This window comes from Alexandromys fortis, unplaced genomic scaffold (assembly GCF_014885135.2).
Source record: "Alexandromys fortis isolate MF-2015 unplaced genomic scaffold, M_Fortis_MF-2015_v1.1 scaffold_3, whole genome shotgun sequence".
Classification (NCBI taxonomy): Eukaryota; Metazoa; Chordata; class Mammalia; order Rodentia; family Cricetidae; genus Alexandromys; species Alexandromys fortis.
In genome coordinates this window covers 3,396,492-3,420,692 of record NW_026067909.1, presented here as the reverse complement: position 1 = coordinate 3,420,692, position 24,201 = coordinate 3,396,492, and the positions used below count along the sequence as shown (strand labels likewise).

The window sequence follows — 24,201 nt, the reverse complement described above, 5'->3', positions numbered from 1 at the left end:
AACTGGATGCTACAGAGATGGAGCAAGCTCAGAAGAGGCACAGGGGAGGCAAGCATGGAAAACTCCACTGGCTCTTGCAAAGACTATCGTCTACTCCTTGTGTTCCTTTCTGGGGCCTCTGACTGTGACTGGGAAGATGAACAGGCATCAGGAGGTACCCGGGTCATTCTAATGGAAAGAGGAGCCTATGGGAGGAGCCCAGAACACAGAACAGCAACTGCCCTGGCACAGCCTCCTTTGACTCTCCTAGGAAGGGCCTAGATTCTAAGTGTGAGCACTAGAGGAAGGTTCAAAGTCAAGACGAGACTAACTCAGTGACGCTGTTGGATCAGCGACAGTGTTGACTCATTGATGCAGGAAGATACTTGTAGGGGCCTTGAAAAAGGCTATGGACAGTCTTGTCCCTCATTCTCACAGTCATCTGAAACCTCTTGTCTCCTCTCTAGTAGTCCAAGGTACCAGGTGTTATCAGCCCCATCCAGGTACCAGCCAGCGTCCTTGCCACTTCTGTCCAGCTTATAGATTCTGGCTAAGACCCATGAGCCTTGGCTGTTTTGATGCAGCCTACCATCATTTCTATTTCTCCCGTGTGATTCTGTGATGAACACAACTGTGTGTGAATGCTAAGAAAGGATCTGGAGATCCAGTGGGGGGGTGGGGATTGCTGATCCAGGGAGAAGGGAGCCTCCAGGCCCTCCATTAGCTCCTACCTCAGACTCCCTGTGGTGTGCAAATACAGGGCAAACTGGAGGAGCTATAGTCTACAAGGGGTGGGGCCTGGTTCAGTTTAAACTTGCTCCATGTACAAAGGCTATATAATCCATGAACTTTCTAGGTAGAGTTGGCCAGAGAGTAGGATAAAGCCAAGGCTCACTGCAGAGATCTATAGGACCTCCCTTTTCCACGACATTCTTCAAACTCAATGACCACTGCTAGGGACAAATGAAAAGGGTGGGTCTGGAAGGCTGGAGGTGGTGGGGGCTGGGGAAAAGGGTTAGCGGTTCCATTGAGCTCCTCTGAGTACACGGTGTAGTGCACCAGATCAAGAACCAACCTGATTCATGTGTTTTCCCAAATGTCAAAAGCAGGGTTAGAGTCCCCAGTCTATGAAGGTGACTTTCTTTCCTCCATGTAGAAAGTGGGGCTTGATAAGCACTTGTCTTTTGGCAGGTCTCCTGGCCAGCCCTATGCCAACTGTCACCAGCCCAAGCGGATTGATTCATAAGCTCCACCAGCAGAAGGTCAGCTGCTTGGACACGTCAGTGTGGTATTAAAAACAATACATGCAGGATAGGAGCACAGGGGTGGGAGGAAGGAGTGAGGAGGCTTCTTGGATGACAGAAACAATAAGGCATCCCTTCCCCTACAAGGACAGAGGGACGATTACAGAACATTGGCTGTACCGTTAACAGGACACGGAGACAAGAGCCCACGCCAGAATAGAGGATCATCAAATGAAGTGAGGCCAGAGGTTTGGGGCAGGGGTTACATTCATGGTTTGCTGTCGTTATTGTGGGATTTGGGTTTGGGTTTAGTTTCAGCTGTTGACTTCCTGGCTTAATTGTTTTGACTTGTTGTCATCACGGGGCCTCACACGGCCTAAGATGGCCTTGAATTTCTGATCCCCCTTGGCCTCTCAACTACTAGAATTACAGGCACGTGTCATTAAAGCCTATTTTATGTGGTGCTGGGGACAGAACTCAGAGCTCTGTGCTTGCCAAGCCGTCGTTCTACCAAATGAGCTGCATCTTCAGCCTTCCAGTCTTTTGTTAAGGGTGAGAAGAGAGAGGACAGGGGAGTGTGGGGAAAGAGGGGGAGTCAAAGTAGGCGCCGCTTCCCATGCGGCCAGGATTCTCAGCACTACCTTCTTCATAGATAGCCCCACCCACACCCCACTCCCCACCCTCTTCTGAACACAAAGGCTGCAGGCGAAAGGCTGTCCATCCAGTAGGAAGAAGCATCACCCAGTTCCAAAAGTTCCACCAAGAACGCCCCACCCCAGAAGCCCGACACGCCCACAGCCGAAACAACATAGATACATACCTTGCCCCTTGTGGTTGACTTCTTTGGCTGCAATGACTTTGTTTATGACAGTTTGAAGGAAGTCATTCTCCCCTGCCACCCTGGGTGAGAAACGGGATGACATGTTCAGCGGCTTGTGTCGAATGGCGTCGTCCAACGCGAGCCTGGAGGGCATGGGGCAACCAAGACCACAAGAGACAAAGGGGCACAGAGACCCGTGGGTCACAGTAACAGGGGGACACAAAAGAGCATCACCACCGAGTATGAGAGAGTCGTCATGAGTCAACAAAAGACAAAGGGCAGGATAGGTGACAAGAGAGACAGGGAAAGCATCGATCAGGAAAATGGTGAACCACAGGAGAGAAGTCCAGCCAAGGAGGGCGCCCCACTCCCAGGGAACACGTGCACAGGGCTCCACTCCACTGCTCACAGACAGTCCAAAGGGGCTGGTCTGAGAGTAACGTGGCTGAGGAGCCTTGCATTCCAAAGAACACTGATGGCCATTTGCAGCACTCGGATAGTACTGAACTAGTCTAGGGCAAGGGCCAGGTGGTATTAAGAAGAAAATGAAAAATAATAATAATAACCAAAAAAAATTTCTTCTCCCCCACCCTCCCAAACAGCCTTCAAACCTAATGACATAAGAAGCCCTACCCACGGTTCCTCAGTGTGTATTCACAAAAGGGTCTCGAAAAGCTATATGTGAAGATGACCCAGTCCCTGGACAACAGAATTAATGGTCACCATGTCTGGATGCTGACCCCTGGAAATCACTCAGAATACAGGTTACCAGTGATCTCAGGCCCAGGAGCCCATGCATGAGAGAGTGGCGGGCACAGGGAACATGCACCATGAGAAATAGTGTGCAGTGCCACCAAGCACAATGGGAAAAGAGTGCAAAAGCATACATCGGGTACAGAATGCCTAAAATCAATTCTAGGAACAAGGACGATGTCATCCATCACTTGAGCCAAGCAACTCAAAGGAGCTGAACGCTGTGGTAATTTATTTCACCAAGTTAAAGAGAGATGAACGAGAGAGAGAAAGAGAAGGCACACTGTTTCCCTCCCTAAAACCAACCCTGTGAGGTGATAAATCCATTTTAATGGAGCAAAAAACGTTCTCATTAGCATGACATTTCCCAGAGAATAGTTTCCAGGCTGACTCTGCTATTGGAATCGTGCTGCTTCATTCTTCCATCACTACAGATATTAATCTGTGCAGCCATCGCCCTCGAGAGAAGCAAGGCTCGCAACCGGCACAACAGGTGAGTGTGCCCTCACACTGTGTCAAGTGGACTCCACTGTCTGACAGGAAAGCGTGGTGGCAACATGCAGGGGATCTGAAAGGCCAGCTGAAAAGCTGACCAATCGCTTCTCTGACAGCTTCAACAATACCCAAAGCTAGTGTTTTGTTCTGGGTTTGAGTTTTGATGGGTTTTTTGTTGTTTTGTTTTGTTTTTTTTTGTTTGTTTGCCTTCAGAGGGAAAAAATAAACGACACAGAAAATTACTTAATAGGACCATTGGGTATTGCTAAACCTGTGGTCTTGAGGAAATTGAAGCCTTGGGAACAGGAGGGAACCCTGTCAATTTTCACAGGAAAAAAAAATAATAATAACTTGAGTATTGTCATCTCACAGTGGTGTGTGCTGCTTGTTACCACTGTATCAGCCATGTTCCAGAATGGGAATATTCCCCTGTGTGCTAAGAAGTTTTCCAGGTTCTATGGAATGCTGCTCTATAGTCTTGCCGTGAGTGAGTGGAATTATCCACGCTAACCATCCACAGACACGGGAATGAGTACTTAACACCAGCTGCGATGGTTAATGTTTACCGTTAAGCTGACAGACTGCAGAATCACTTGAGAGACAGGACTCTGGGTACACACGGGTAGGGGGATCATCTTGCCAGCTTAAACTGAGGTGAGAGACCCACCCATCACGGAAGCCGCCATTCCCTGGCTGGGATCCTGGACCGTGTAAGATGGAGAAGGTGATCTGGGCAGACGCATGCCTTCCGATGACGGCTGTCACCTTGACTCCTGAGTTAGAAAACCCTTTCGCAGTAAGTTGCTTCTGTTGGGGTTTTGTTACTGTTATCACAGCCACGGGAAAATAAACCAAGACACGCTCCAACGTGGCCACAGCAGCCCGACGTGGCAGTAAACACTTGAAAACAGATCGGGGCGACTGAAGGGCTGCGTTTTAATTCTACTCAGCTGTAATTAATATAAAGCGCCACATGGGGCTAGTGGTTAGCAGACCAGGCAGAAAAGTAAATGGGCAGCATTTAAGCCTCCCGAGACCTCTGCCTCCAGTCGTGTGTAGTGAAACACGTGGTGCTGAAGCCCAACTTTAGGCTACGCGATGCTAATTTAACACAGCTCTCCTCATAATAAGACGCAAAATCTTCTCTAGAGCTGCATAAGTATTTTTTTTTTCCCTCATGCACAGAAAAGCCACACTGCAGCCATCTTAAACAAGTGGTTCTCGAGTCTGCAGAGACTGCGGGTGAGTCCATCATGAAGAGTGCACGGGGCAAGAGAAGCCCATACCATGTCCCCTGTCCTCCCAAGGACAGGGCTCCTTCAGACACCCACTATCACCAGCCTCCCAGAGCTCAGCCTCCCTCAGCCAACACCTCCAAAACAATGTAAACCTGCGAAAGTGAAATTCACCTTAAGCCTAAAAGCCTTTGAATAAAAACAAACTGGAAAAGGAAAGAAGAAACAGAAAACTGCAGAGTCCTGGGGAGGCTCGCACTACCCCAAGCACTTGTTCCCTCAGGGAGTCAGGCCCTGGAGGGGGGCTGTGTCCGCAATCAACCTGAAGCACCCAGTTCTCCTTCCTCCCCCTTGAGCCAGGAGTGGCCCCCAATCAAGACCCACCCTCACTTCAATCACCCTCCCCACAGATTTTTAGCTTCAAATCAAAGAATAATCTCATAAATCGGCCCCGGGTGCTTTCCCCGCGTTCTCTAACCCTCTCTGAAGACGTCAGGTCAGAAGTGGACAAAGCCTTAAAGAAAGGAAAAGCCAAAACTCGCTCATCTGAGCAAAAAACCAAGACAGACAAATCAGCAGCCTGATTACAGGCTTTAAGGTGTTATTTCTCGCTTTACAAAAGAATTCATCATTACTTTGTTTGGTTTCTACTTTAAAAAAAAAAAAGCAACCTCTTGTGATGAATTTGAAAGTATTGTATTTTGAAAATTTGAATTGCTACAAGAATAAATCGATTATATAAAGAAACAGGCTCCGTGCAGAATTGTAATTCTTCTACTGATCAGGTAATTCCGGGACTACAAGGAACATCAGCTCTGGGGACCATACACAAACCTTATATTCCACCGTCCTCACAGTTCCCAATTCCACACGCCACAGCAGTGACTACACGGGTTTCATATTATTGTAAAATAAATGAATCCTGACTTGGGCTTAACGAATAACCTCAGCGGTGAGTTATTAACTATGGGGTTTTCATGTGGTACCTGGCTGAGGACAGAATTATTCCATACTTACGGCTGGAAGGGAATGAAGTGTTGCTTATCTTCGTCGTCTACTTTTCCATTGATTATGTCTGTTACGTCCATCACTGGGGAAAGGAAGGGACAGACAGGGTTGCTTGGCTTAAGTGCCACCATGATAGTCAAAAAAAAAAAAAAAAAAAAAACAAAGGAAGAGCAGCAAACTGTATTCCACCATGAACCATGGCATTGGTAGACTCTTCTCATACGGAAGTTTGCTATTCTGCAATGCTTGACAGATTAAATCATCTGAACGTGCTGGCCCCGGTGGGCAAGGAATTCTAACAGCACAATTCCACTCAACAGTTTCCTCTGCCTGTTCCCCCGGGGGTCACCCTAGAGATCTGTTGTCCAACCCAAACTCCTGTCTGAAGGAGATATTCTGCATCAATGGGCACCGGAGCAGGGGCGAGTGTGATGAGGAACTGCTTCTGCACTCATTTAAATTAATTTTAAACAGCACTTGGGGCAAGCGGATAGCATATTCACAACAGCGTACCGCCGGGTGATAGTTAATAATGTCAACTTGACAGATCTAGAGTCACCTAGGAGACAAGGCTCCAGGCACACCTGTGAGAGATGAAGTAAATTCAGTCAGCTTCTGGGCATGCCTGTGAGGGACTGTCTAGGTTAGGTGAATTTAGGCGGGAGACTGGCCATTCCATGGGCTGGGATCCTTAAACTGATTAACAGAGAAAAGGAGTTGAGAACCAGCGTTCAACTGTCCCTGCTCCCTGGCTGAGGATACAGGGTTGAGCAGCTGCCTCACACCCCTGCCACCTTGCCTTCCCAGTGTCATCCCCATGCCATCCACACCACGGTGGACTATATTTCCAAGCTGTAAACCAAAATAAACGCTTGCTTCCTTATGTTGCTGTTGCTTCATTATTGGGTTTTTTTTTTTTTTCCGTAGCAATGATAAAGTAATTCAGACATAGTTCAATGATAACATAATTACAAGGTACCAGTCACCAAGAGCTGGTGTCTGAGTCAGTGAAACACTCAAATGTGACCCTCAGTTACCTGCTGGATAGTTCAAACAGAAGCACACAGGCAAAAATGGACAGACATCCCAAAGCCACAGATCAAACACCGGCATCTCACCACCCTGGCTCCCTTCATTTCAGTAACCTGCCTTCTCTGGGGTGGTCCAGGCTCACCGGCATCCCTGGAAAGGCTTGGCACCATCTCCACATTAAAAGAGATGTGAGCCCTGGTGGCATTCAGGGCTTTACTCAGAACAACTTACCATCACTCTTAACCACTCTGTGACTTTGGACAAGTACTTTGCTGTGTCCTTTCTCAACCCCACACCTGGCTAGAAGAGCTCCACAGTTCTTTCCTAGAGACTAGCTTCCCTTACTGAAGCTGTGGGTAAGGTTCGTTTCTATAGATCCACAGTCAGTTTTGCGGTATGAACGTGAAGGATTCCTCACAGGTCCATGTACTTAATACTTGGTCCCCAACTGGTGGCACTATTTTGGAAAGTTGTAAACTCTTCAGAAATGGTGACTTCAACATCCTTATGCATCAGGGAAATGCAACTCAAAAACAACTCTGAGATACCATCTTACACCTGTCAAAATGGCTAAGATCAAAAATATTGATAGACAGCTTATGTTGGAGAAGGTGTGGAGTAAGGGGAACACAACCTTGTGGTGGGAGAGACGTGGTCCTGAATCAACTTGGTATGCCAGGCTTAGTTGACTTCCCATGGGAGGCCTTACCCTCTCTGAGGGGGTGGATGGGAGATTGGGGGAGGAAGGGGAGTGAGAAGAGGGAAGGGAGGGGGAACTATGGTTGGTATGTAAAATGAATAAAAAAAATTAAAAGAAAAAAGAAAGAAATAGAGCCTTGCTGAAGTAAGTGGCCACTGGGAGTGAGTCTTGGGGTTTTATAGCATGGCCCCGCTTGCTATCTGCCTTCTTGCTTTCTGACTATGCCTCCAGTGTGACCAGCTGCCTCCAATTTCTATTGCCTTGCTACTTCCGCACAGTGGCAGGCCTTAAACTGCCAATCAAAATAAACCCTTCCTTCCTTAGGCCACCATAAAGGGTACTTGTCGCACAACAGCAAAAGTAACTATGACATACAGAAAGCATAAAGTTCTTGTCTGTAGGGCAAGAACAGCAGCACTGGCATCTCTTGTGGAGCTCAGGAAGCCACAGGGAAAACCATCACATCATGCACTGAACTGGTGGGGCTGTTGGTCTATGAACCAACATGTGTGTGCAGAGATGCAGGTGAGCACATCCCAGATAACTGGAGCACTGGCTAGCAGCTGCTGGGAAGAAGGACCGACCTAGATCGGAACTTCACTCGGCAGGGTCCTCACTGCAGTCATCCAGCACTCACCCAAGGTCACATGTACATATTCACAAGCCTGTCTTTTATAATGAAGAAACATCAAGTTTCTTGATTTTTCACTCAGCCGGCCATGTCCAGGACAGTCAGGCAGAACTCAGACCATGCACTCATACCATATGGGTGTCTTTCCTAGTTCCCTGGAGACACCTCTCTCTGTCACAGGTCATATCTCACCAGCTAACTGTAGTTCTTTTTTGTTTGTTTGTTTTTCGAGACAGGGTTTCTCTGTGGTTTTGGAGCCTGTCCTGGAACTAGCTCTTGTAGACCAGGCTGGTCTCGAACTCACAGAGATCCGCCTGCCTCTCTAACTGTAGTTCTTGCAGATTATCTGATGCCTTTGCTAAGTCTCCAGAGTCCTGCCCCAGAACACACTTAGGCTTAGCAAGAATGTACAGGAACACAGCAAAGAAGCAAGGCAGGAGCTGAGGCCAAATACACATGTGGGAAACAGCCTTTGTCCAGCTTACTATTATTAATGAGCATACCTCCACCCATCCTAAGCCTCCTGAGAAAGCCTCAAAGGCATAAGAATTTCCCCAGGGCTCATACAAGTCAAGGTATGTGCCCAGGAAGGCCCCACTGTGGTCTGGATGGGGAAAGAACCTGTCCCGGCATCATTTCTGTTGCTGTGATAAAATGCCTGGACAAAAAGCAACAAGGAGAAGAGAGGGTTCACTTGGCTTACAATTCCAGGTTACAGTCCATGATAGCAGAGAAGCCACAGTGGCAGGAGTTATAAACAGGTAGTCACATCAAATCCATAGTCAAGAGCAGCGACAATAAAGGGTACACAGGCCTCGCTTGCATGCATGCTTGGCTTGCTTCTGTCGTATAGTTAAGAAACCCCTGCCAAAGGAATGGTGCTACCCACGGTGAGCCAGATGTTTCCTCATCAATTACAAACTAAAACTATCCCTGTTAGACATGCCCATAGGAAAATTGGTTCTAGATAATTCCTTCCAGGTAATCTAGGTTATGTCACGTTGACAACCGAAGCTATCCATCACAGATACCCATTGCCAAAAGAGGACATGAAACTGGGTCTCTCTATCCTGCCAGCATGGGGTTTCCACCAGGGAGAAGGGATATGCCGTGTTATGGACAGGGAAAGAAACCATTACCCAAAGTGTCCAGTCTGGCTGCCGTCAACGTGATCATGACTGAGGGTAAGGAGACAGCAGACCAAGTAATAGTGACACAGCAAAGGGCAAGGATACGGAGAGGAGGAGAGCAATGGAGGATCAGGAATACACCAGAAGGAGGGCAGGGGGCAAGAAGGAGAAATAAGCTCCAAAGGAGAGGCAGCAAGATGGACCTGCAGATATAGCCACTGATGACACGGCACGCATCAATGCAACTTGTCTGCCATTAATTGGGTACAAAACAGGAACATTGAGGACCAAAAAACCCTCTTATTCAGCAACCAGTTAGATTGGGTCCCTGGGTTCAAGAGCGCTCTACCACAAAGGTGAATACCCTGAGCTCCAAGGTAAAAGGACCGTTAAGAGGACTGCACATTTGTAGATTGTAGCCCCCGAACCTCTAACTCTTGAACAGTATTTTACAAATGGAAGCAACCATAATATGATGTTAAGTGCTGGACCATGTAAAAAGTGCCCTAACACACGACAAATAGTGAAGCTGAGTAAAAAGAAACCAAGACGTGAAAAAAGTCAGTGAACAAACAAGCTAGACACAATATGACCTAATATTGCTGCTGTTGTCTTATATATCTCTATCAAACAAACAAGCTAGACACAATATGACCTAATATTGGTCAGTGTTTTGCTGCTGCTGTCTTATATATCTCTATCAAATCAGGCATCGAACCCAGGGCTGCACACAGGATAATGGCACGATCCAAGATTGATCCCCTGGCCAGGTTTTCCCACAAAAGTAAAAGGAAGTTTGAAAAAAGGCACACCAAGAATAAAACTGAGGTACTACCCTGGCTGTGTCAAATTATGAATGATTTATTTAATTATCTTTCTTTTCCACATAATTTCCATGATTTTTCCCACCACTGCCAATCACTTTTGCATTATCAAATGCTTTAACAAAAAGGATCATGACATATTATTTTCAATAAAAGACTAAAACCCGCAGGCTTAAAGGTGCATGAATGCTTTTTTCCTTTGCCAGTACCAGCTCTGTTGACACAGACGAACCGAGATTGTTCTTTAAAAAAAGCCTCAAAATTAAATTTTTGCACATGGACATAAAGCTGCATATGAAGGGTAGAATCCCATTGCCACAAAGTCAGTCTCCCTTTTCAAGTTTGAGAAGAGAATTCCCGAATAAGAAAGGGAACCTGTGGCTAGGGGGTCAGGAGAGGGGCGAGAGCTCTGTGAGAGTCAGAAGACTGGGCCAGGAAAGGAGAAGATGCTCCTGAGTATGCTGCAAACCAACACATAAGGAGGGGGACAGGGTAGGATGTGCCACTGTAATGGGCCATTTGAAAAAAAAAATTAAGTCTACATAATAAAGGCATAGGATAAAATATTTACCCTTTGTTTCAGGGCAGAAAGCAGAAGCTCCAGATATCAATTCAGAGAGCTGGTCCTCAGGTAACTGCAGAGGCCAGAGTGCTTGCTAGGTGCTGGGAACAAATACGAAGGAGCCTGCACTAAGCTCCTTAGGAGTAGGAAGGCAATTACTGGGCTTCTGTAAAAGAAGCAGTGGTCCTTCTCAAAGGTCGTGAGAATGGACACTTGGACAGCCAAACTACAGATGATACAGCTGCCTCCGAGGGCCCCTGCAGCACTTCTCATGGGAATGTCATAGCGCTACAGATGCAAGGTCCCAGCCGCCAAAGAGGTAGAGGCTCATCTCTCAAGAATTCAGACAACAGCAGGGCATGGGGTGGGGGTGGGGGGCTAGAGTTTGTCTCATGCCCAGAGAACCAGGTAGAGAAGACCCAAGAAGAAAAAAGCAAATATCAGTCCAGGTGGGTAACCAGTGATGCAAGTAAGCACCACAGTGAACAGTGGATATCGGAAGATGCAATGGTGATAGCCTCAAAACCAGAGATGCAAGTACCTGGGAAAAAAGACAGTAGACCAGATGTCCTCTAACTTAAGGCAACTGGCACCTTCAAGGACAGGGGGCTATCAGATCTGCTGGCCCTAATTTAGCATATACTCTAGACTCTGGCTCCAGGAAAGTCCAGGAACAGAGAGGCTGTGACCCAACACCAGCTTCCACCAAGCAAATGGAAAGCCTGTTATAGGCACAGAGAAGCCGTAGCAACACCAGCAAGTATCTGTCCACGTTTCATCCCTTAGGACTTCCCAGAACATCACAACCAAACCTGAAAATGCTAGGAAAATACCCATTTTAATCAAGAGAGAGAGAGAGAGAGAGAGAGAGAGAGAGAGAGAGAGAGAGAGAGAGAGAGAGAGAGAGACTGACTCTCTGCCTCAGGGTAAATCTTTGCTTTCAGAAATCTAACAATGCCCTCACAGGAACTTATCAGCAGGATCTCCACAGTGATCTAATAACCAGAGAACCTGCAATATCCCTGGCTGAAGATGTAACTTACATTATCATGTCACAGATCTCTCTGATGGCTCTGGGAAGAATAAAAAAAAACCCAGGACAAAAGAAATACAGCATTTCCCTAAAACCGCTGTGCAGGTGGGACCAAAAGAAAGAAAGTTCTGGTCACAGGCATCTCAGTTAAATATGAAAATGAAGCTACAGGCTTGGGAAAATAAGAGTAAGTTAGAGAGCACGTTCAAGGACTCGGGGATGGAAATGCCAAGCTTCTCCCAGAAGAGAAAAGCCCTGAAAGAGCAAGTCCATCCTCAACATCTCACCATGCGTAATAAAGCCACTGGGCCAGGCCACTGGAGAACCCAACCATTCAGCAAGATTCTCCAGGTTTAGAACTGGGATGGTGGACACCATCCATTTGTCAAAACCCATAGAACAGGCCTGGGAAGATGACTCAATAGGTAAACTGCTTGCCACGCAAGCATGAGGGCCAGAGTATGGTCCCAGCCCCATGTAAAAGTCAGACATGGTGGTGTGTGGCTGTAAAACAGCCCTAGCAGGGTGGGCGTGGGAGGAGACAAGAAGACCCCTAGGCCCTATGGCTCAACTGACAGATCAATGAGCTCCAGGTTCAAGGGGAGACTTGGTCTCAAAGAGAAGGTGTCAAGCAAGTGATGGAGGAAGACATCTACCTTTGCCCTGTGATGTCCACATCACACACATTCACATGTACACACATGGACATGTAAACACACACGCATACACCCACGCACGCATTGGCACACACATACACACAAGCCTGACAGAATACACAATACCAGAACCAAATGTCCCTGTAAACTGCAGACTCCAGGGAAGGCCACAGTATATGTTTAACGCCTGTCATAAACGTAGCAATCGCTGGTGATAGAGCTACGGCAGATACTGGGAGCAGGGCCAAGTGTATGGGAGCTTTTTGTTTCTTCAGCCCAATTCTTCCAAGGCCTACAATTTTTCTAAAAATAAGTCTATTTAATGGAGTAAAACTCAAGTGCTGAGTTTCCTGGTAGCCAAGCAAAGCCTGTCTGTGATCGCTGTCCATACAAGAATCAACACCTAGGTATCAGGAATCAAGAATTCTCCCCATATCACTATTCTATGTGTCCTACTTAACACCGTTAGCTTGGAACACCCTAGAATCACCTGAAAAGGGTGTTTCGGTGGAGTGTTTCCTTTACCAGGTTGTCTGAGAATAAGTCTATGTGGGATGTCTTGATTCATAATTGAAGTAGGAAGGCCTGGCCCACTATGGGCGCTGCCATTCCCTGAGATATACACACGAAAGCTAGCTGAGCATGAGCACAAATAAGGCAGAGGATAAGCCAGCAAGCAGGTCCTCCACAGTTCCGGCTATGAACTGCTTGACTTGAACTGCCTTGACTTCCCACATGATGGACTGTGACCTGGAAATAAATAAACTCTCTCCTCTCCAAGTTGCTTTTAGTCATGGTGTTTTATCATGGCAACGAGATGAAACCAGAGCAGCATGATTCCTAAAACCTATGGACATTAAATGTCAGAAGTAGGGGAAAGAGTACCCCTGAAACTCTAATAAAGAAAACTATTTCTCGACCTTATGAAAAAAGCAACAATATTGAAAGAAGTCACCTAGTGGGGACACTGAGCTTTCCTTGACACAGATAACCAGGCTCTCCCTTTCTTGTCCAGCCACCAACACCAAGCAGAGATGTGGACAGCGAATAGCCCATGTGCTAGCTGTGGTGTGCCCTCATAGAGCCAGGCTGGGCCTGTCCACTCCTAAATCAAGCACTGAGTCCAGCAAGCCCCCCAGTGCTGCCATCTCACAGTGTGGGCAAGTGATTCAGTGTCTCTCCCGGTCAAAGTTGGGATCTGCTTTCACACTAGACCAGACTGAACCTGAATCTGAAGCACTGTAGATACAGCGGGTGAGCCCCAAACTGTATAAAAAAGAACTAATAAACAACGTTTTCTCTCCAGTAGCTAAGTCCATAAATTAAAGTGGCCCGCTATTCTTTCTCAAAGTGAATGGTCTCAAAGAACACAGGGACATGGATTTTACCAGCCACGCCAAAAGGTCGCCGCAGTCCAGAAGTCAGCTTCCTTGTGTTGCTGTCCCTCAGCTCCATGCGACCAACTCGGACAATCTGGCAGACAAAACTGATTTTCTCCCTTTTCAGGTCTTTGCTCCCAAGATCCTAGAAATATTAATTTCCATAAATTATTATGGAGAACCATGACTCAACAAAAGTCCAATTGAAAAGGTCGTAAAAACGATCAAATGGCTATTCTCAGACCAGCTAAGATATTTAATGTTATTCATATGACAAGAGGGAATAAAGGAACAGCAGACACTTGGCTAAGTGAACTGAAGACACGAGCTACAGAGACAGGCTCTGGGGAAGTGAAGTAACCAGTCTCACAGTGATGCTAAGCAAAGATACAACTCAGAAACTTCCAAAGAGGACACAGTGATCCCTGGATTAGCCAGAGTCACAGCCACCCCCAGGCACTCGCACAGTGCTGAGAAGACTCCCTAAAACACCCATGAGACCAGGACACAAGGACACTCAACCCACAATCGTAGATGGACTCACCGTAAACACAGCACGCAAGTTATGTAACCGATCGATATCTTTCGGTAATCCTGAACTAGGCCAGCGGACCAGGTAGTTTTCACTTGGGGGGAAAAAAAACAGGAGCAAATTAATCTTCCAAACATAGACAGGTACCAAATGTGCCCCATAAGGCCTCATGATTAACAACATGGAGGTCCTTTATACCCCTGACCGCGAGTTTATGAACACTGAGGTCACAGACTCCGCCAAGCAGGCACTGTATGAGCAGCCTTTCACTCTCTATGACATGGGTTATCCGTGTAAAAGAAACATTTGAGAATGACATTTCAGTATTTATAATGTGAAAAGCTTCTCTGTCCATTTAGAATGACAATACAGAGCTGTGTATTGAATTTGGAACAATGTATATTTAATTCAGAGCCTTCGAAAAGCCAACTAAGCCATAAAATACACGGCATCTCCATAAAAAAAGAAAGAAAGCACTTATCAGAAGGGAGAACAAAAATCACCTATGTGCTGTTTCCTGCAAATACTACATGTTTAAATTTTGATAGCTCAAGTGAAAATACAGGAGTGTTGATACATAGATATGCACACATACCACATAGTTCAATCATACTTTTTTCCCATCAGGATAAAGAGAAAGTTTTACTGAGGACCAATGTACTCACAATGCTTTTGTTCAATAGATATTTATTCTGAGTCTTTGTATGACAAGAGGAAGTGAGCAACATACACACTAGTCAATCATCTTGGAGAAACGGCAAAGAGGCGAAAGTCACAGAAGACATCCCTAGACCATTTATTTGCAAAAAGCCAGGCGATACCTGTAGGCTACATTTGTCAGCTCTCTATGGCTGTGAAAAACACGACTTGAAGAATCACGGGGAGCAAAGTGCTCATCTCATCTTGCAGTTCACAGTCCTTCCTGAAGAGAAGTCGGGGCAGGAACTCAAAGCAGGACATGGAGGCAGGCACTGAAGCAGAGGCCATGGAGGAACACTGCTTACTCGCCTGCTCTCCATGGCTTGCTCAGATTGTTTATTATGCAACCCAGGACTACTTTCCCACAGGTGACACCATCCACAGTGGGTTAGGCGCTCCCACATCGGTCATTAATCAAGAAAACATACCCTTCTGTCTTTGCGTTACTTTCATTAGTTAATAAAGAAACTGCTTTGGGCCTATTGATAGGGCAGAAGTTAGATAGGCAGAGAAGACAGAACTAAATTCTGGGAGGAAGAAAGCAGAGTCAGACGGATGCCATGGATCCGCTGCCTGAGGTAGACGTGCTGAAACTTTTCTGGTAGGACATGACCTCGTGGTGATACACAGATTAATAGAAATGGGTTAAATAAAGATGTAGGAGCTTGGCAATAAGATGCTAGAGCTAATGGGCCAAGCAGTGATTTAATTAATACAGTTTCTGTGTGATTATTTTGGGGTTAAGCTAGCTGGGGGGCCAGGATGAACAAGTGGCCCCTCCCTGCAACACTAGACTTTGCCTTCAGGACAAGATAGAAGGATTTTCTCAATTAAAGATCCTTCTTCCCAGATGACTGTAGCTTTTTGTCAAGTTGGCAAAAAACTAACACACACATTTACTTGAGCTGAGAGCCGCATCCACTGCCAGGGCATCACCATGTAGGACCACATCCTCACACTGCAGGTCAGAATAAACCCTTCTGCACGAAGATGCTTCTTGTTGGGTACTTAAGTCACAGCAATGAGAAAAAAGTAACTTTTCTCACTGAAGCTTACAATGAGGAAGTCACCTACCTGATGAATTTGGACTCCATGGGATCATAAAGAGACATGAGGACTTCAGCATCTTCTCCTATTTTACAGACCACATTTTTGAGGTTAATAAACAAGGCCAGAGATGGGGTTGCTGCAAACTTTGCTTGTCTATTGATGTCCATATTCTGCTTTTGAGACTACAAACAGAAAGGTAGAAAGTCAATGTGAGCAACGTGAGCAATACCCCTTGATCTTTTTAATCCCATATAGAATGGGGAAAAGGCACCAACTGCTCCACTGGGCCATGATGCTCATACAGCCACTCTGTGTCCCCACTGTGTGCTCTCAAGCCACACAGCCATCCTGCAGCAGCTCATGCTGCGTGTTTGCAAGAACACGGGCCTTCCACATATCAACAAACTGATGACTAGCTCTAATTTAGGGTCCTCTCTAGAGTGATGTCACCCAAGGAATCTGAGTGTCACTGTGTCACCAATCCCTGGAATTCAGCAAATGACTGACAAACACTTGCTAAATTAACAGGTTGTGCCATACCACTTGGCTCCATCTCACGCCTCCTTTTTGAAAAACACTGGGCACTTGCTTTTTTTTGGGGGGGGGGGGTAAGTTCTTTTTAGTGCCGATTCTAGGCTTCCTTGCCATTCTCCACTACTCAACCCAGTCGTTAGGAAACACAAACCCCATGCCAAGCACATGTTGAAGCGGTAAACTCACTTTCTCTTCCTGCAGCCGCTCCTCGACTTGTTTCGAGGCCACTTCATGTGCTCGGAAGAGACTAATGGTGCTCGTCAGTTCTGGATCCAAAATGTTCCCATCTTCATCCCTCACCACCAGGTCCAAATCGAGAATTCTAGAAGACCAAGAATTCAGAGCGGAGAGACGATGAATCCAGGGAATGAATTCCCGAGGACAATGTCAGCCCCCCAGCCACTGAGCAGATGAAAATGCCTCAGAAACTGGGATTCGTCCACAAATAGCAGAGAATGTTATTCTGTGGCGCTGCTTGCCGTAACTCAAAATGTGTCACAGTGGGAGAATGAAAATTACTCAACGTTGCCTGCATTTTATTTCAATAAAGCCTTCATCTTCTAATCAGAACTTACAGATCTTCAAAGTCCAAGTGAAGTGTGCACGACTAATAACTGTGAAATCTGTAGACAACCAGAGCTCACTACTGCACCCTGAACATGCATAGCATCCATGGAGACGTGATGGCAGAAAGTCTTGCAAGGGATCCCTAGCTGTCTCAATACCTCTCAGATGTGACTAACTCATCCCAACCCTGACCCTGCTCTAAAAGTCAATCCCAGCATCACGGGGTCAGCATTGTGTGAGTGAGGTCGCTGGTGTAGGGATAGAGTCAGCTCTGATGTGGGTGAGGTCACTGCTGTGTGGTGGTCAGCACAGCGTGGGCATGGTCAATGGTATGTGGGTGTTGTGGGTGAGCTCCTGGAGGCCCAGCCACAGGGTCCTATGGGCCATACCTGGTGAGGCCCCCTCAAGGAAGATATAGATCAAGTCATTTGCCAGCTTATTATGAATATCATGTGACGTCATTGTCACCTCAGTCCAGACAGCCTCTGGACTGAGGTGACAAAAATGAAACCAAAGCTCACTGAAACTTGTTATGTGACTGAGACTAAACATCTAAAGAATAAAGAAGATGGCGTGGACATGGTCTTACCACACCACCGCCGCCATATAAGGTAGCCAGTTACATCAACAGGTCTGCATTGGTCTCTGTAATCAATACACAGGTTCTGTTGAGGAGTGCTGATGTAACCATAACAAGGTTAGAGACTAGTCCCATAAAATGACAAAGGGTCTAAAGAAAGGACTGGAAACCTCCCCATGAAATCAGTGTGAGCATGTCCCTGTATCTGTGTGTGTGTGTGTGTGTAGATGTACTTGTAGGTTTCTATGGGTAAGTGTGGGTAGGAACCTCTTTAGGTATATCTGGGTGTACGTGTGTATGCATGCTTGTCTCAGTGTGTGTATGTGTGTGTGTGTGTGCACGTATGCATGTTTTGCACTGCCATCTTTGTAGAGAAACTGACCGTGATGTCCTTGACCACATTTACCACAGTTCCCTGGACACCCCTTCTCCCCGCTTCACTCAGATAAAAAGGAAAAGTAAGAACGCATGAGTGATAAGGCTGAGAACAACAAACTGTTTCCCGAGAAAACAGACCATCCTACAATCCAACATCCTCCACTTCTATTTTACTTGTATTATTAGCATTACTTTGCGATCTCCATGAGGAAGTAGGAAGATAAGTAGAGAGTATGGGGCTGCTGAGGAAGACTGGCCTCGGTCCTCAGGCAAACTTGTCTTAATAAGGTTGTATTTCCTATCAAAGCAGTAAATTACATTTGGAAACACTTTCTGTCTTAACAAGATTGCTCCATGGTGTAATGTACTTAGGTTGTTTCCTGCAGCCAGATTAAGCAGGTGGTCTCTGAACCTAACTTCAAAAACAGGCTTCTCCAACAGAAAATAAAATCAGAGCTCCAAAGGTTTGCTTTTATAAGCAGGGGGTCTTGTAATAGGTTTCATTGAAACAGTATCTAATATCTTATACCTGGAATCTCTGGTCTTGGAGGTGAAAATAAATAAAGTCACACATAATGTAATATTAGGGAACTTTCACATATGAAAACGGGCGAGAGGGGGTACCAGAAAACAAAATTATGTAAATTACAGAAAGATCTTACGGCTTACCTAAAAATCCAATGAGCTGATAGGCAAGCCCTACGCTCACCTCCACATTCTCAGGGTAAAAATGGGAACGGGTGTGTATTACACCTTAATTTTTCTACTGCCTGAACAGCAGTCTGAATGAACTAACTCCAGACAACAGAACTCAGAAACCCAGAAATGAGTCCCAAGATTGAAACCTCCCCCAAGCAATTCTGAGATAAAGAAGCCTCAGGGAAATGCAAGACCTAACCACTTTTAAGGCTTCCTGCAACTCTACACTATGTGAACAAGCCAACAGGCACCAGGTGGGAAAGACACTGATTTCATCCTGGCGACTGATAAGGCAGAACTAGGACTAAAACAGTCATGTGGCCTGGCAGCTAACAACAGAGCATGCTCTCCTCAGGAGTGAGAGAGCCACCCCTCAAGAAGCTCAAGTAAACCAGGGTGGGACCGTCTCATAAATGGAAACTTTTCCAAAACACAATGTGTAGTTCATCTCAATTGCAACTCAAAAGAGCTGTGCTTCTGTTAGATCAGGTATGTCAACCTCAAGGACAAGCATCTCCTCTGGCATTCAGACCAAGGGAGCCAGAGGGAGTGGTCTAGGGCTCACTATTACCTATCTACAGTCAGTGTCAAAGGCTGTGAGTGAAGAGAAAAACTGCACGGAAGATCACAACAGCATGGGACAAAACAGCAAAAATGAAAGGTTCCCCCAGCCCAGCTCCACGGCTCCACCACTTACACCACGAAGACCTTGAAGCAACGGTTTCCAGAGGGACTGGCTACACCATGTTAGAATGTAAGCCACGCCATTATCTTGATATTAGAAATTTGGCTTTATGATAAAACGTAATTGAGACATCCTCCTGTCTTAGGGTTGCGCTATTATATTGGACAATTTAAGCATGAAATCATCTTTTAAATAAACAAACCTGTTTCCATAATCAATTTTGGCCGTGACCTTCTTCTTCAGCTCTTTGAGCTCATCCTGAGGCAGAGTTCCAGAAAGAATCTGTGACCGCCACTCAATAAGGTCGTAGATCATGTGTCGCACACTTCGAAACATCTCTCTATTATCTAGCTACAGAGGGGGGGAAAAGGCAACTGTAAAGGTTCTGGTTTAAAAAAAAAAAACAGCACAGTTGAGATCATATCATAACGGATAGTTCTTCAAATACAAGGAGAACAGACGCTGCTTCCTGGGATTCTGTAACTGTCCAATGAAAAGCAGAGTCTCGCGTCAAACAGAACACATCATATTTGGTTCCCACGAGGCACTGAAAGACAAGCAGCAGCACATCTCCGCAGACTGCATCCGACATTCCCAGTCATAAAACACACAGCAGGGACAGAACCCCGAGCCTCAGCATGGCCTACAACCCCAGCATCACCCTGAGCACAGCCAATGCCCTGTAAAGGTAGTCTAACACAAAACTATCAACTCACTTAAAACACTAGAGATTCTTTTTTATTAACTTCATCGCTCCATTGTGGAGCCTGAAACTTCGTAGTTAACAAAGACTGACGCGTCCCAATGTCAAAAGGTTGGACATGCCTGGAGGCACTGATCTTACTCTCCAGGACAGTGCTACCCCATTGCTCACCTAGGGGAAACAGTCTTCAAAACGCCCTGTGTTCCAAAACCATGCTGTCAGCTGACACATAGACCATCCTGCCTTCCCTGAGACACTGTGACCCTCATAACACACAGTGGTAGCAAGTATCTACCCACGAATACTCTTGTTGCTTCTACATCAAGAGAAAACTGGCTCTTCTCACTTTTTTGTGCATTGGATTTGTGGTACAAAAAACAAACAAACAAACAAACAAGCATGTTTGCAGTTGTTGGTACAATCCATCAAGGAGACTAAGGCTGTCTGCAATGTTCTGCCTCTGAGCACTCAAGCAGGACTTAATAATTATATTTTAAGCACCATGATGCCATCAAAAATAAAAAGTGGAATTGCTGTTTTCAAAAAACAGCACCACTCTATACTATCTGAACCACTGCCTATCTCCTGTCTGAAAACCATTGGAAACTCCTCTTTCTAGAAGTTTCTAAAACAACGCTACCACCTACTTAGCACTCTGACAAGTTATCTATGTTCCATGACTTTTGTCTTTATATTATAGTGTGGGTGAGTGAGTGGGGGGTGGCAGGGGGAGGCAGAGAAGATAGTAGAGGCTGTCTGATCCACCCTGGAGTTGGCGCTACGAATAGCCAGACACAGCGCTGGGAATCAAGTTCTGGTCCTCCAGAGAAACACCAAGTGCTCTTCACTGCTGAATATCTCCCCAGGCCATTCTTAGAATATTACTCTTCTATTTCCTTCCTTTACTTTTCCTTCTTTTCCTTTGTATTTATCTGTTGCTGTTGTTTTGAGACAGGATAGCCTGGGCTAGCCTCATCCTTAGACTATTTTTTCCCAGTTATTCAACAAATGTTCATCAAGACCTGACAATGTGCCAGAAAGTGGATGACAATGTGCCAAGAACTACAGAAAGTGGAGCAGGGCAGAGACTTGGGCCATGAACTCTTAACCTCCCTGCCTTTACTTGACAATGCATGCCACCATGCCAGACTCCTAATTTTGACTCCTTAGATGAAAACTAAAAGAGATGGAAAGTAAGAATTTACTGAAAAACATGTTTCTTTTCATCTCACTAACAACCCCTGCCTATCTCTCTAACATCATATAAAATTCATACCTGTTTTGCTGACAAGTCTACAACCAGCGAAGAACCGAAAGAATGCATCTAAATATTTAGAACCACCTTTGACTTGGCTTTGTGCAAATCTAACAACACCAACCCATCAGAGGCGAATGTGCCATGTGCAGAAGGAACCAGGGGACGGTTCAGGATGCTGACTCTGCAGCAAGGAGACCCACGCTGTCCACTCACGGATTCGTCCGTGGCAACTCACGTTCGTCGTGTGATCGTATTTTTGTTTAAAAATTGCTAAGTTGAACATGAAATACCCACTATGAAATTGCTCAGATTTACGCAAAACATTCATGGCTAACTTCACGCTTTTAGGTTTGTGAGTATGTCTGATGAACAATTACCACAAGGGCTTATTACTGCGCATTTATAGGAAGCCACTGTATAATCAAAAACACGCCTGCCCAGCGAACAGCTGTGGAGACTTGAGGAAGTTTTCTATGTTCCTGAGAAATTAACGCACTGACTTCCTCCCAGGGCCCTTGCTCGGTGGTAATAACATTAGCATATGAGAAATCAACACTCTGAATAGAAATACGGGCTTAACAAAAGGTAATCTTCGGCAAATATGGATTTATGTGCGAAGAAATGCCCCAAGGGAAAATGAAATGGAAGATGTCAGAGCTCCGGCATCTCTGCATTAATAAGAACTGGACAACTGCACACAGAGCCAGGACTCGAAATGTTCCCCACCTCACCTCAGACACCATCCATCAAGACCATCATACTCCTCAGACCCTAAGACCCTTCACTCACAGGTAGTCAGTGACAAAAATACAATAATTAGTAGTAACCCTTTACTAAGGCTTCAAAATTAAGTGATTTCCATGCAAAAGTAGATTTTAATTTTCATGATCGAAATATACACGCAGAGGTGACATCAGCCTGGTCCCCTCCTTCGAAGGGCTGACAGCAGCTACAGTCCCCTTGCCCAGCACAAAGTAAGAGGGATCCATGATCAACTTCCATTTTAGTTCGTTTTACTGAAGACAGTGAGCAAACTGCATCCCAACACAACAAAGGTCAAAGGCTGCAGGGTTCCCAACAGTAGCCAGAACAATCGATGATCACGCTGCTTGAGAAGCAAGACCCTGCCTCAGTGGCTCCCCTCTCCAGGTTCTCAGGGAGGGAAAACTATGTGCTGGTACAAGGACCAGAAGCACCATTTTTAAGCGTTAACCAAGCATCCCATTTCTTACCACATAAAGTTGCCTCCAGATGGTGGACCACTCTCGCAGTGTTGTGGTGACTTCCTGTATGAGGGGGAGGTCCCCCGGGATGACAGTTTCATGTTGCCTGGGATTGACAGGGAGAGAGTAGCTGATTTTGTGGCTTGACTGGAAGTTGTACCTGATTGAGTCCCTAACAAGGGCTGGAGAGCTCAATGGTTAAGCAAATGGGGGAAATACACAAACGCCATATGTTCACATGTGTGAACAGACACACCTATGAATGACAAGTTCTTTATAGAATATGGGGATCTCTACATGTTACTGTGCCTCTAAATCATGAAACGTGTGATGTGGGGTAAGATGAAGCGGAGAAAGACGAGCCACCAAGTCTTCAAAATGCCAAGGGCTGAGAAGTGGAAAGTATATTCAGGATATGTGCACACCCATCTATCTCAGAGCGCCATAAATCACACCCAGATGATGGGTGCCATTAAAATGCAGGTTTGAGGCAAGATTATTTTCGCATGTCTACCAGGTATACAACTCATTATACGAGGATGCGGGGAGCAATTATCCCTGCTGAAATGTGAGTATGATTACAGCTTTCAATTGTTCCCGGAGACTCTATCCAGCCCCGCCCACGACTACTTACTGACCTTTCCCTTCCACCCCAGGAGATTTCACCCTGGATGTGGCTTTAACTCTTTATCAACATATACATTACTTTATGGTCTTTATTTCCCTGGTTTTTAAAAATCACATCATTCATATGTGGCAGAGGTCAGGGAGGCACGGGCAACCAACGCCTGCTTTAATAGCTGTGGGCAAGATCATCAGATGGAGGGAAGGAGCCCACCTGAACATCAGTGTAAGTGTGAGGGAGTTACCAGGCCAGGAAGGGGGAGGACCAGGAGGATGCTACCACAGTGACACCTTCCCACCTGGACGTATGATGGAGGGGGAAAAGCCCTGGCTGTGGGAATCAGTAGGTGCAAAGCAGACACATGCTGAAGAAAGGACACATCATTAAACAGAGAGAATAAATCCAAGAGTTGTGCTGTCCCACATGGTGACTGGTGTCCCTAAGAACAGACTACACACTTAAGCATGGCTAGAAGCTTGAACTTTAAGTGTTCTCACCACAGATGAGTACGACCAGAAGGCAGCCTCTCATGACTACCTTGTGTGAACTAGCCCGAACTCCCACTCTGCAATGTATGTGTGCTTCAGAGTACCACATTAGACACCATAAATGCATACCGTTTTTTATTTAAAATAATTCTTTAAAGACTATATGGGGTAAAGCAGGCACTGAGTTGTAAATAGTTACTCTGGTTTTCTAGGGAGACGGAAGAGACTAGGGGTGGGTGAAATAGGGTGACATGTAACCCTTATAGCCATGACATGAACTCCTGACCCTCCTGCCTCTACCACCCAACTAGGAATTGGGATTACAAGCATGTGACACCACTCTTGACTGGAAGGTCTTAGGTCACTAATCTCTGCCCAAGTGAACCACAGGTCCAAAGAAAGATCAAGGCTAGAAGCCAAGATTCTAGCAATAGCTGCAGGGAGAGACCACTTCAAAGTGTGGGAGAAACAAGCCATGTCACAAGGGAGGGGCCCAACATGAATGTCCTAGCCTGAAAGTAGTATGTGAGGGGGTAGGCAAGGAAGGATATAAGGGTCTCAGTGCCCACAAGGGGCTTCACAGAAAATAGTGAGCAATAGTAGCCATTGCTGCAGGTAGTGCTATGTCAGCAGAGGAGGGGACAACATGGGATTGCTTTGTTATGACAAAATTTGAAAAGCACATTATGATAGCCACAG

General features: G+C 45.9%; 1 protein-coding gene across 2 annotated transcripts in view; it reads right to left on the bottom strand.

Moving 5' to 3' along the window:
- Dock1 (dedicator of cytokinesis 1) overlaps positions 1-24,201 on the bottom strand; it is a 512,909-nt gene that overhangs the window by 428,398 nt on the left and 60,310 nt on the right. The window contains exons 5-12 of one of the 2 annotated variants that reach the window (XM_050136678.1): positions 22,399-22,495; positions 19,408-19,556; positions 16,483-16,618; positions 15,787-15,944; positions 14,026-14,107; positions 13,491-13,626; positions 5,544-5,616; positions 2,044-2,186 (exon numbers count right to left, since the gene is read on the bottom strand). In XM_050136678.1, coding sequence (XP_049992635.1) covers positions 2,044-2,186; positions 5,544-5,616; positions 13,491-13,626; positions 14,026-14,107; positions 15,787-15,944; positions 16,483-16,618; positions 19,408-19,556; positions 22,399-22,495 — 974 coding nt within the window. The remainder of the gene's footprint in view (positions 1-2,043; positions 2,187-5,543; positions 5,617-13,490; positions 13,627-14,025; positions 14,108-15,786; positions 15,945-16,482; positions 16,619-19,407; positions 19,557-22,398; positions 22,496-24,201) is intronic. The other variant, XM_050136679.1, reaches the window with a different exon arrangement.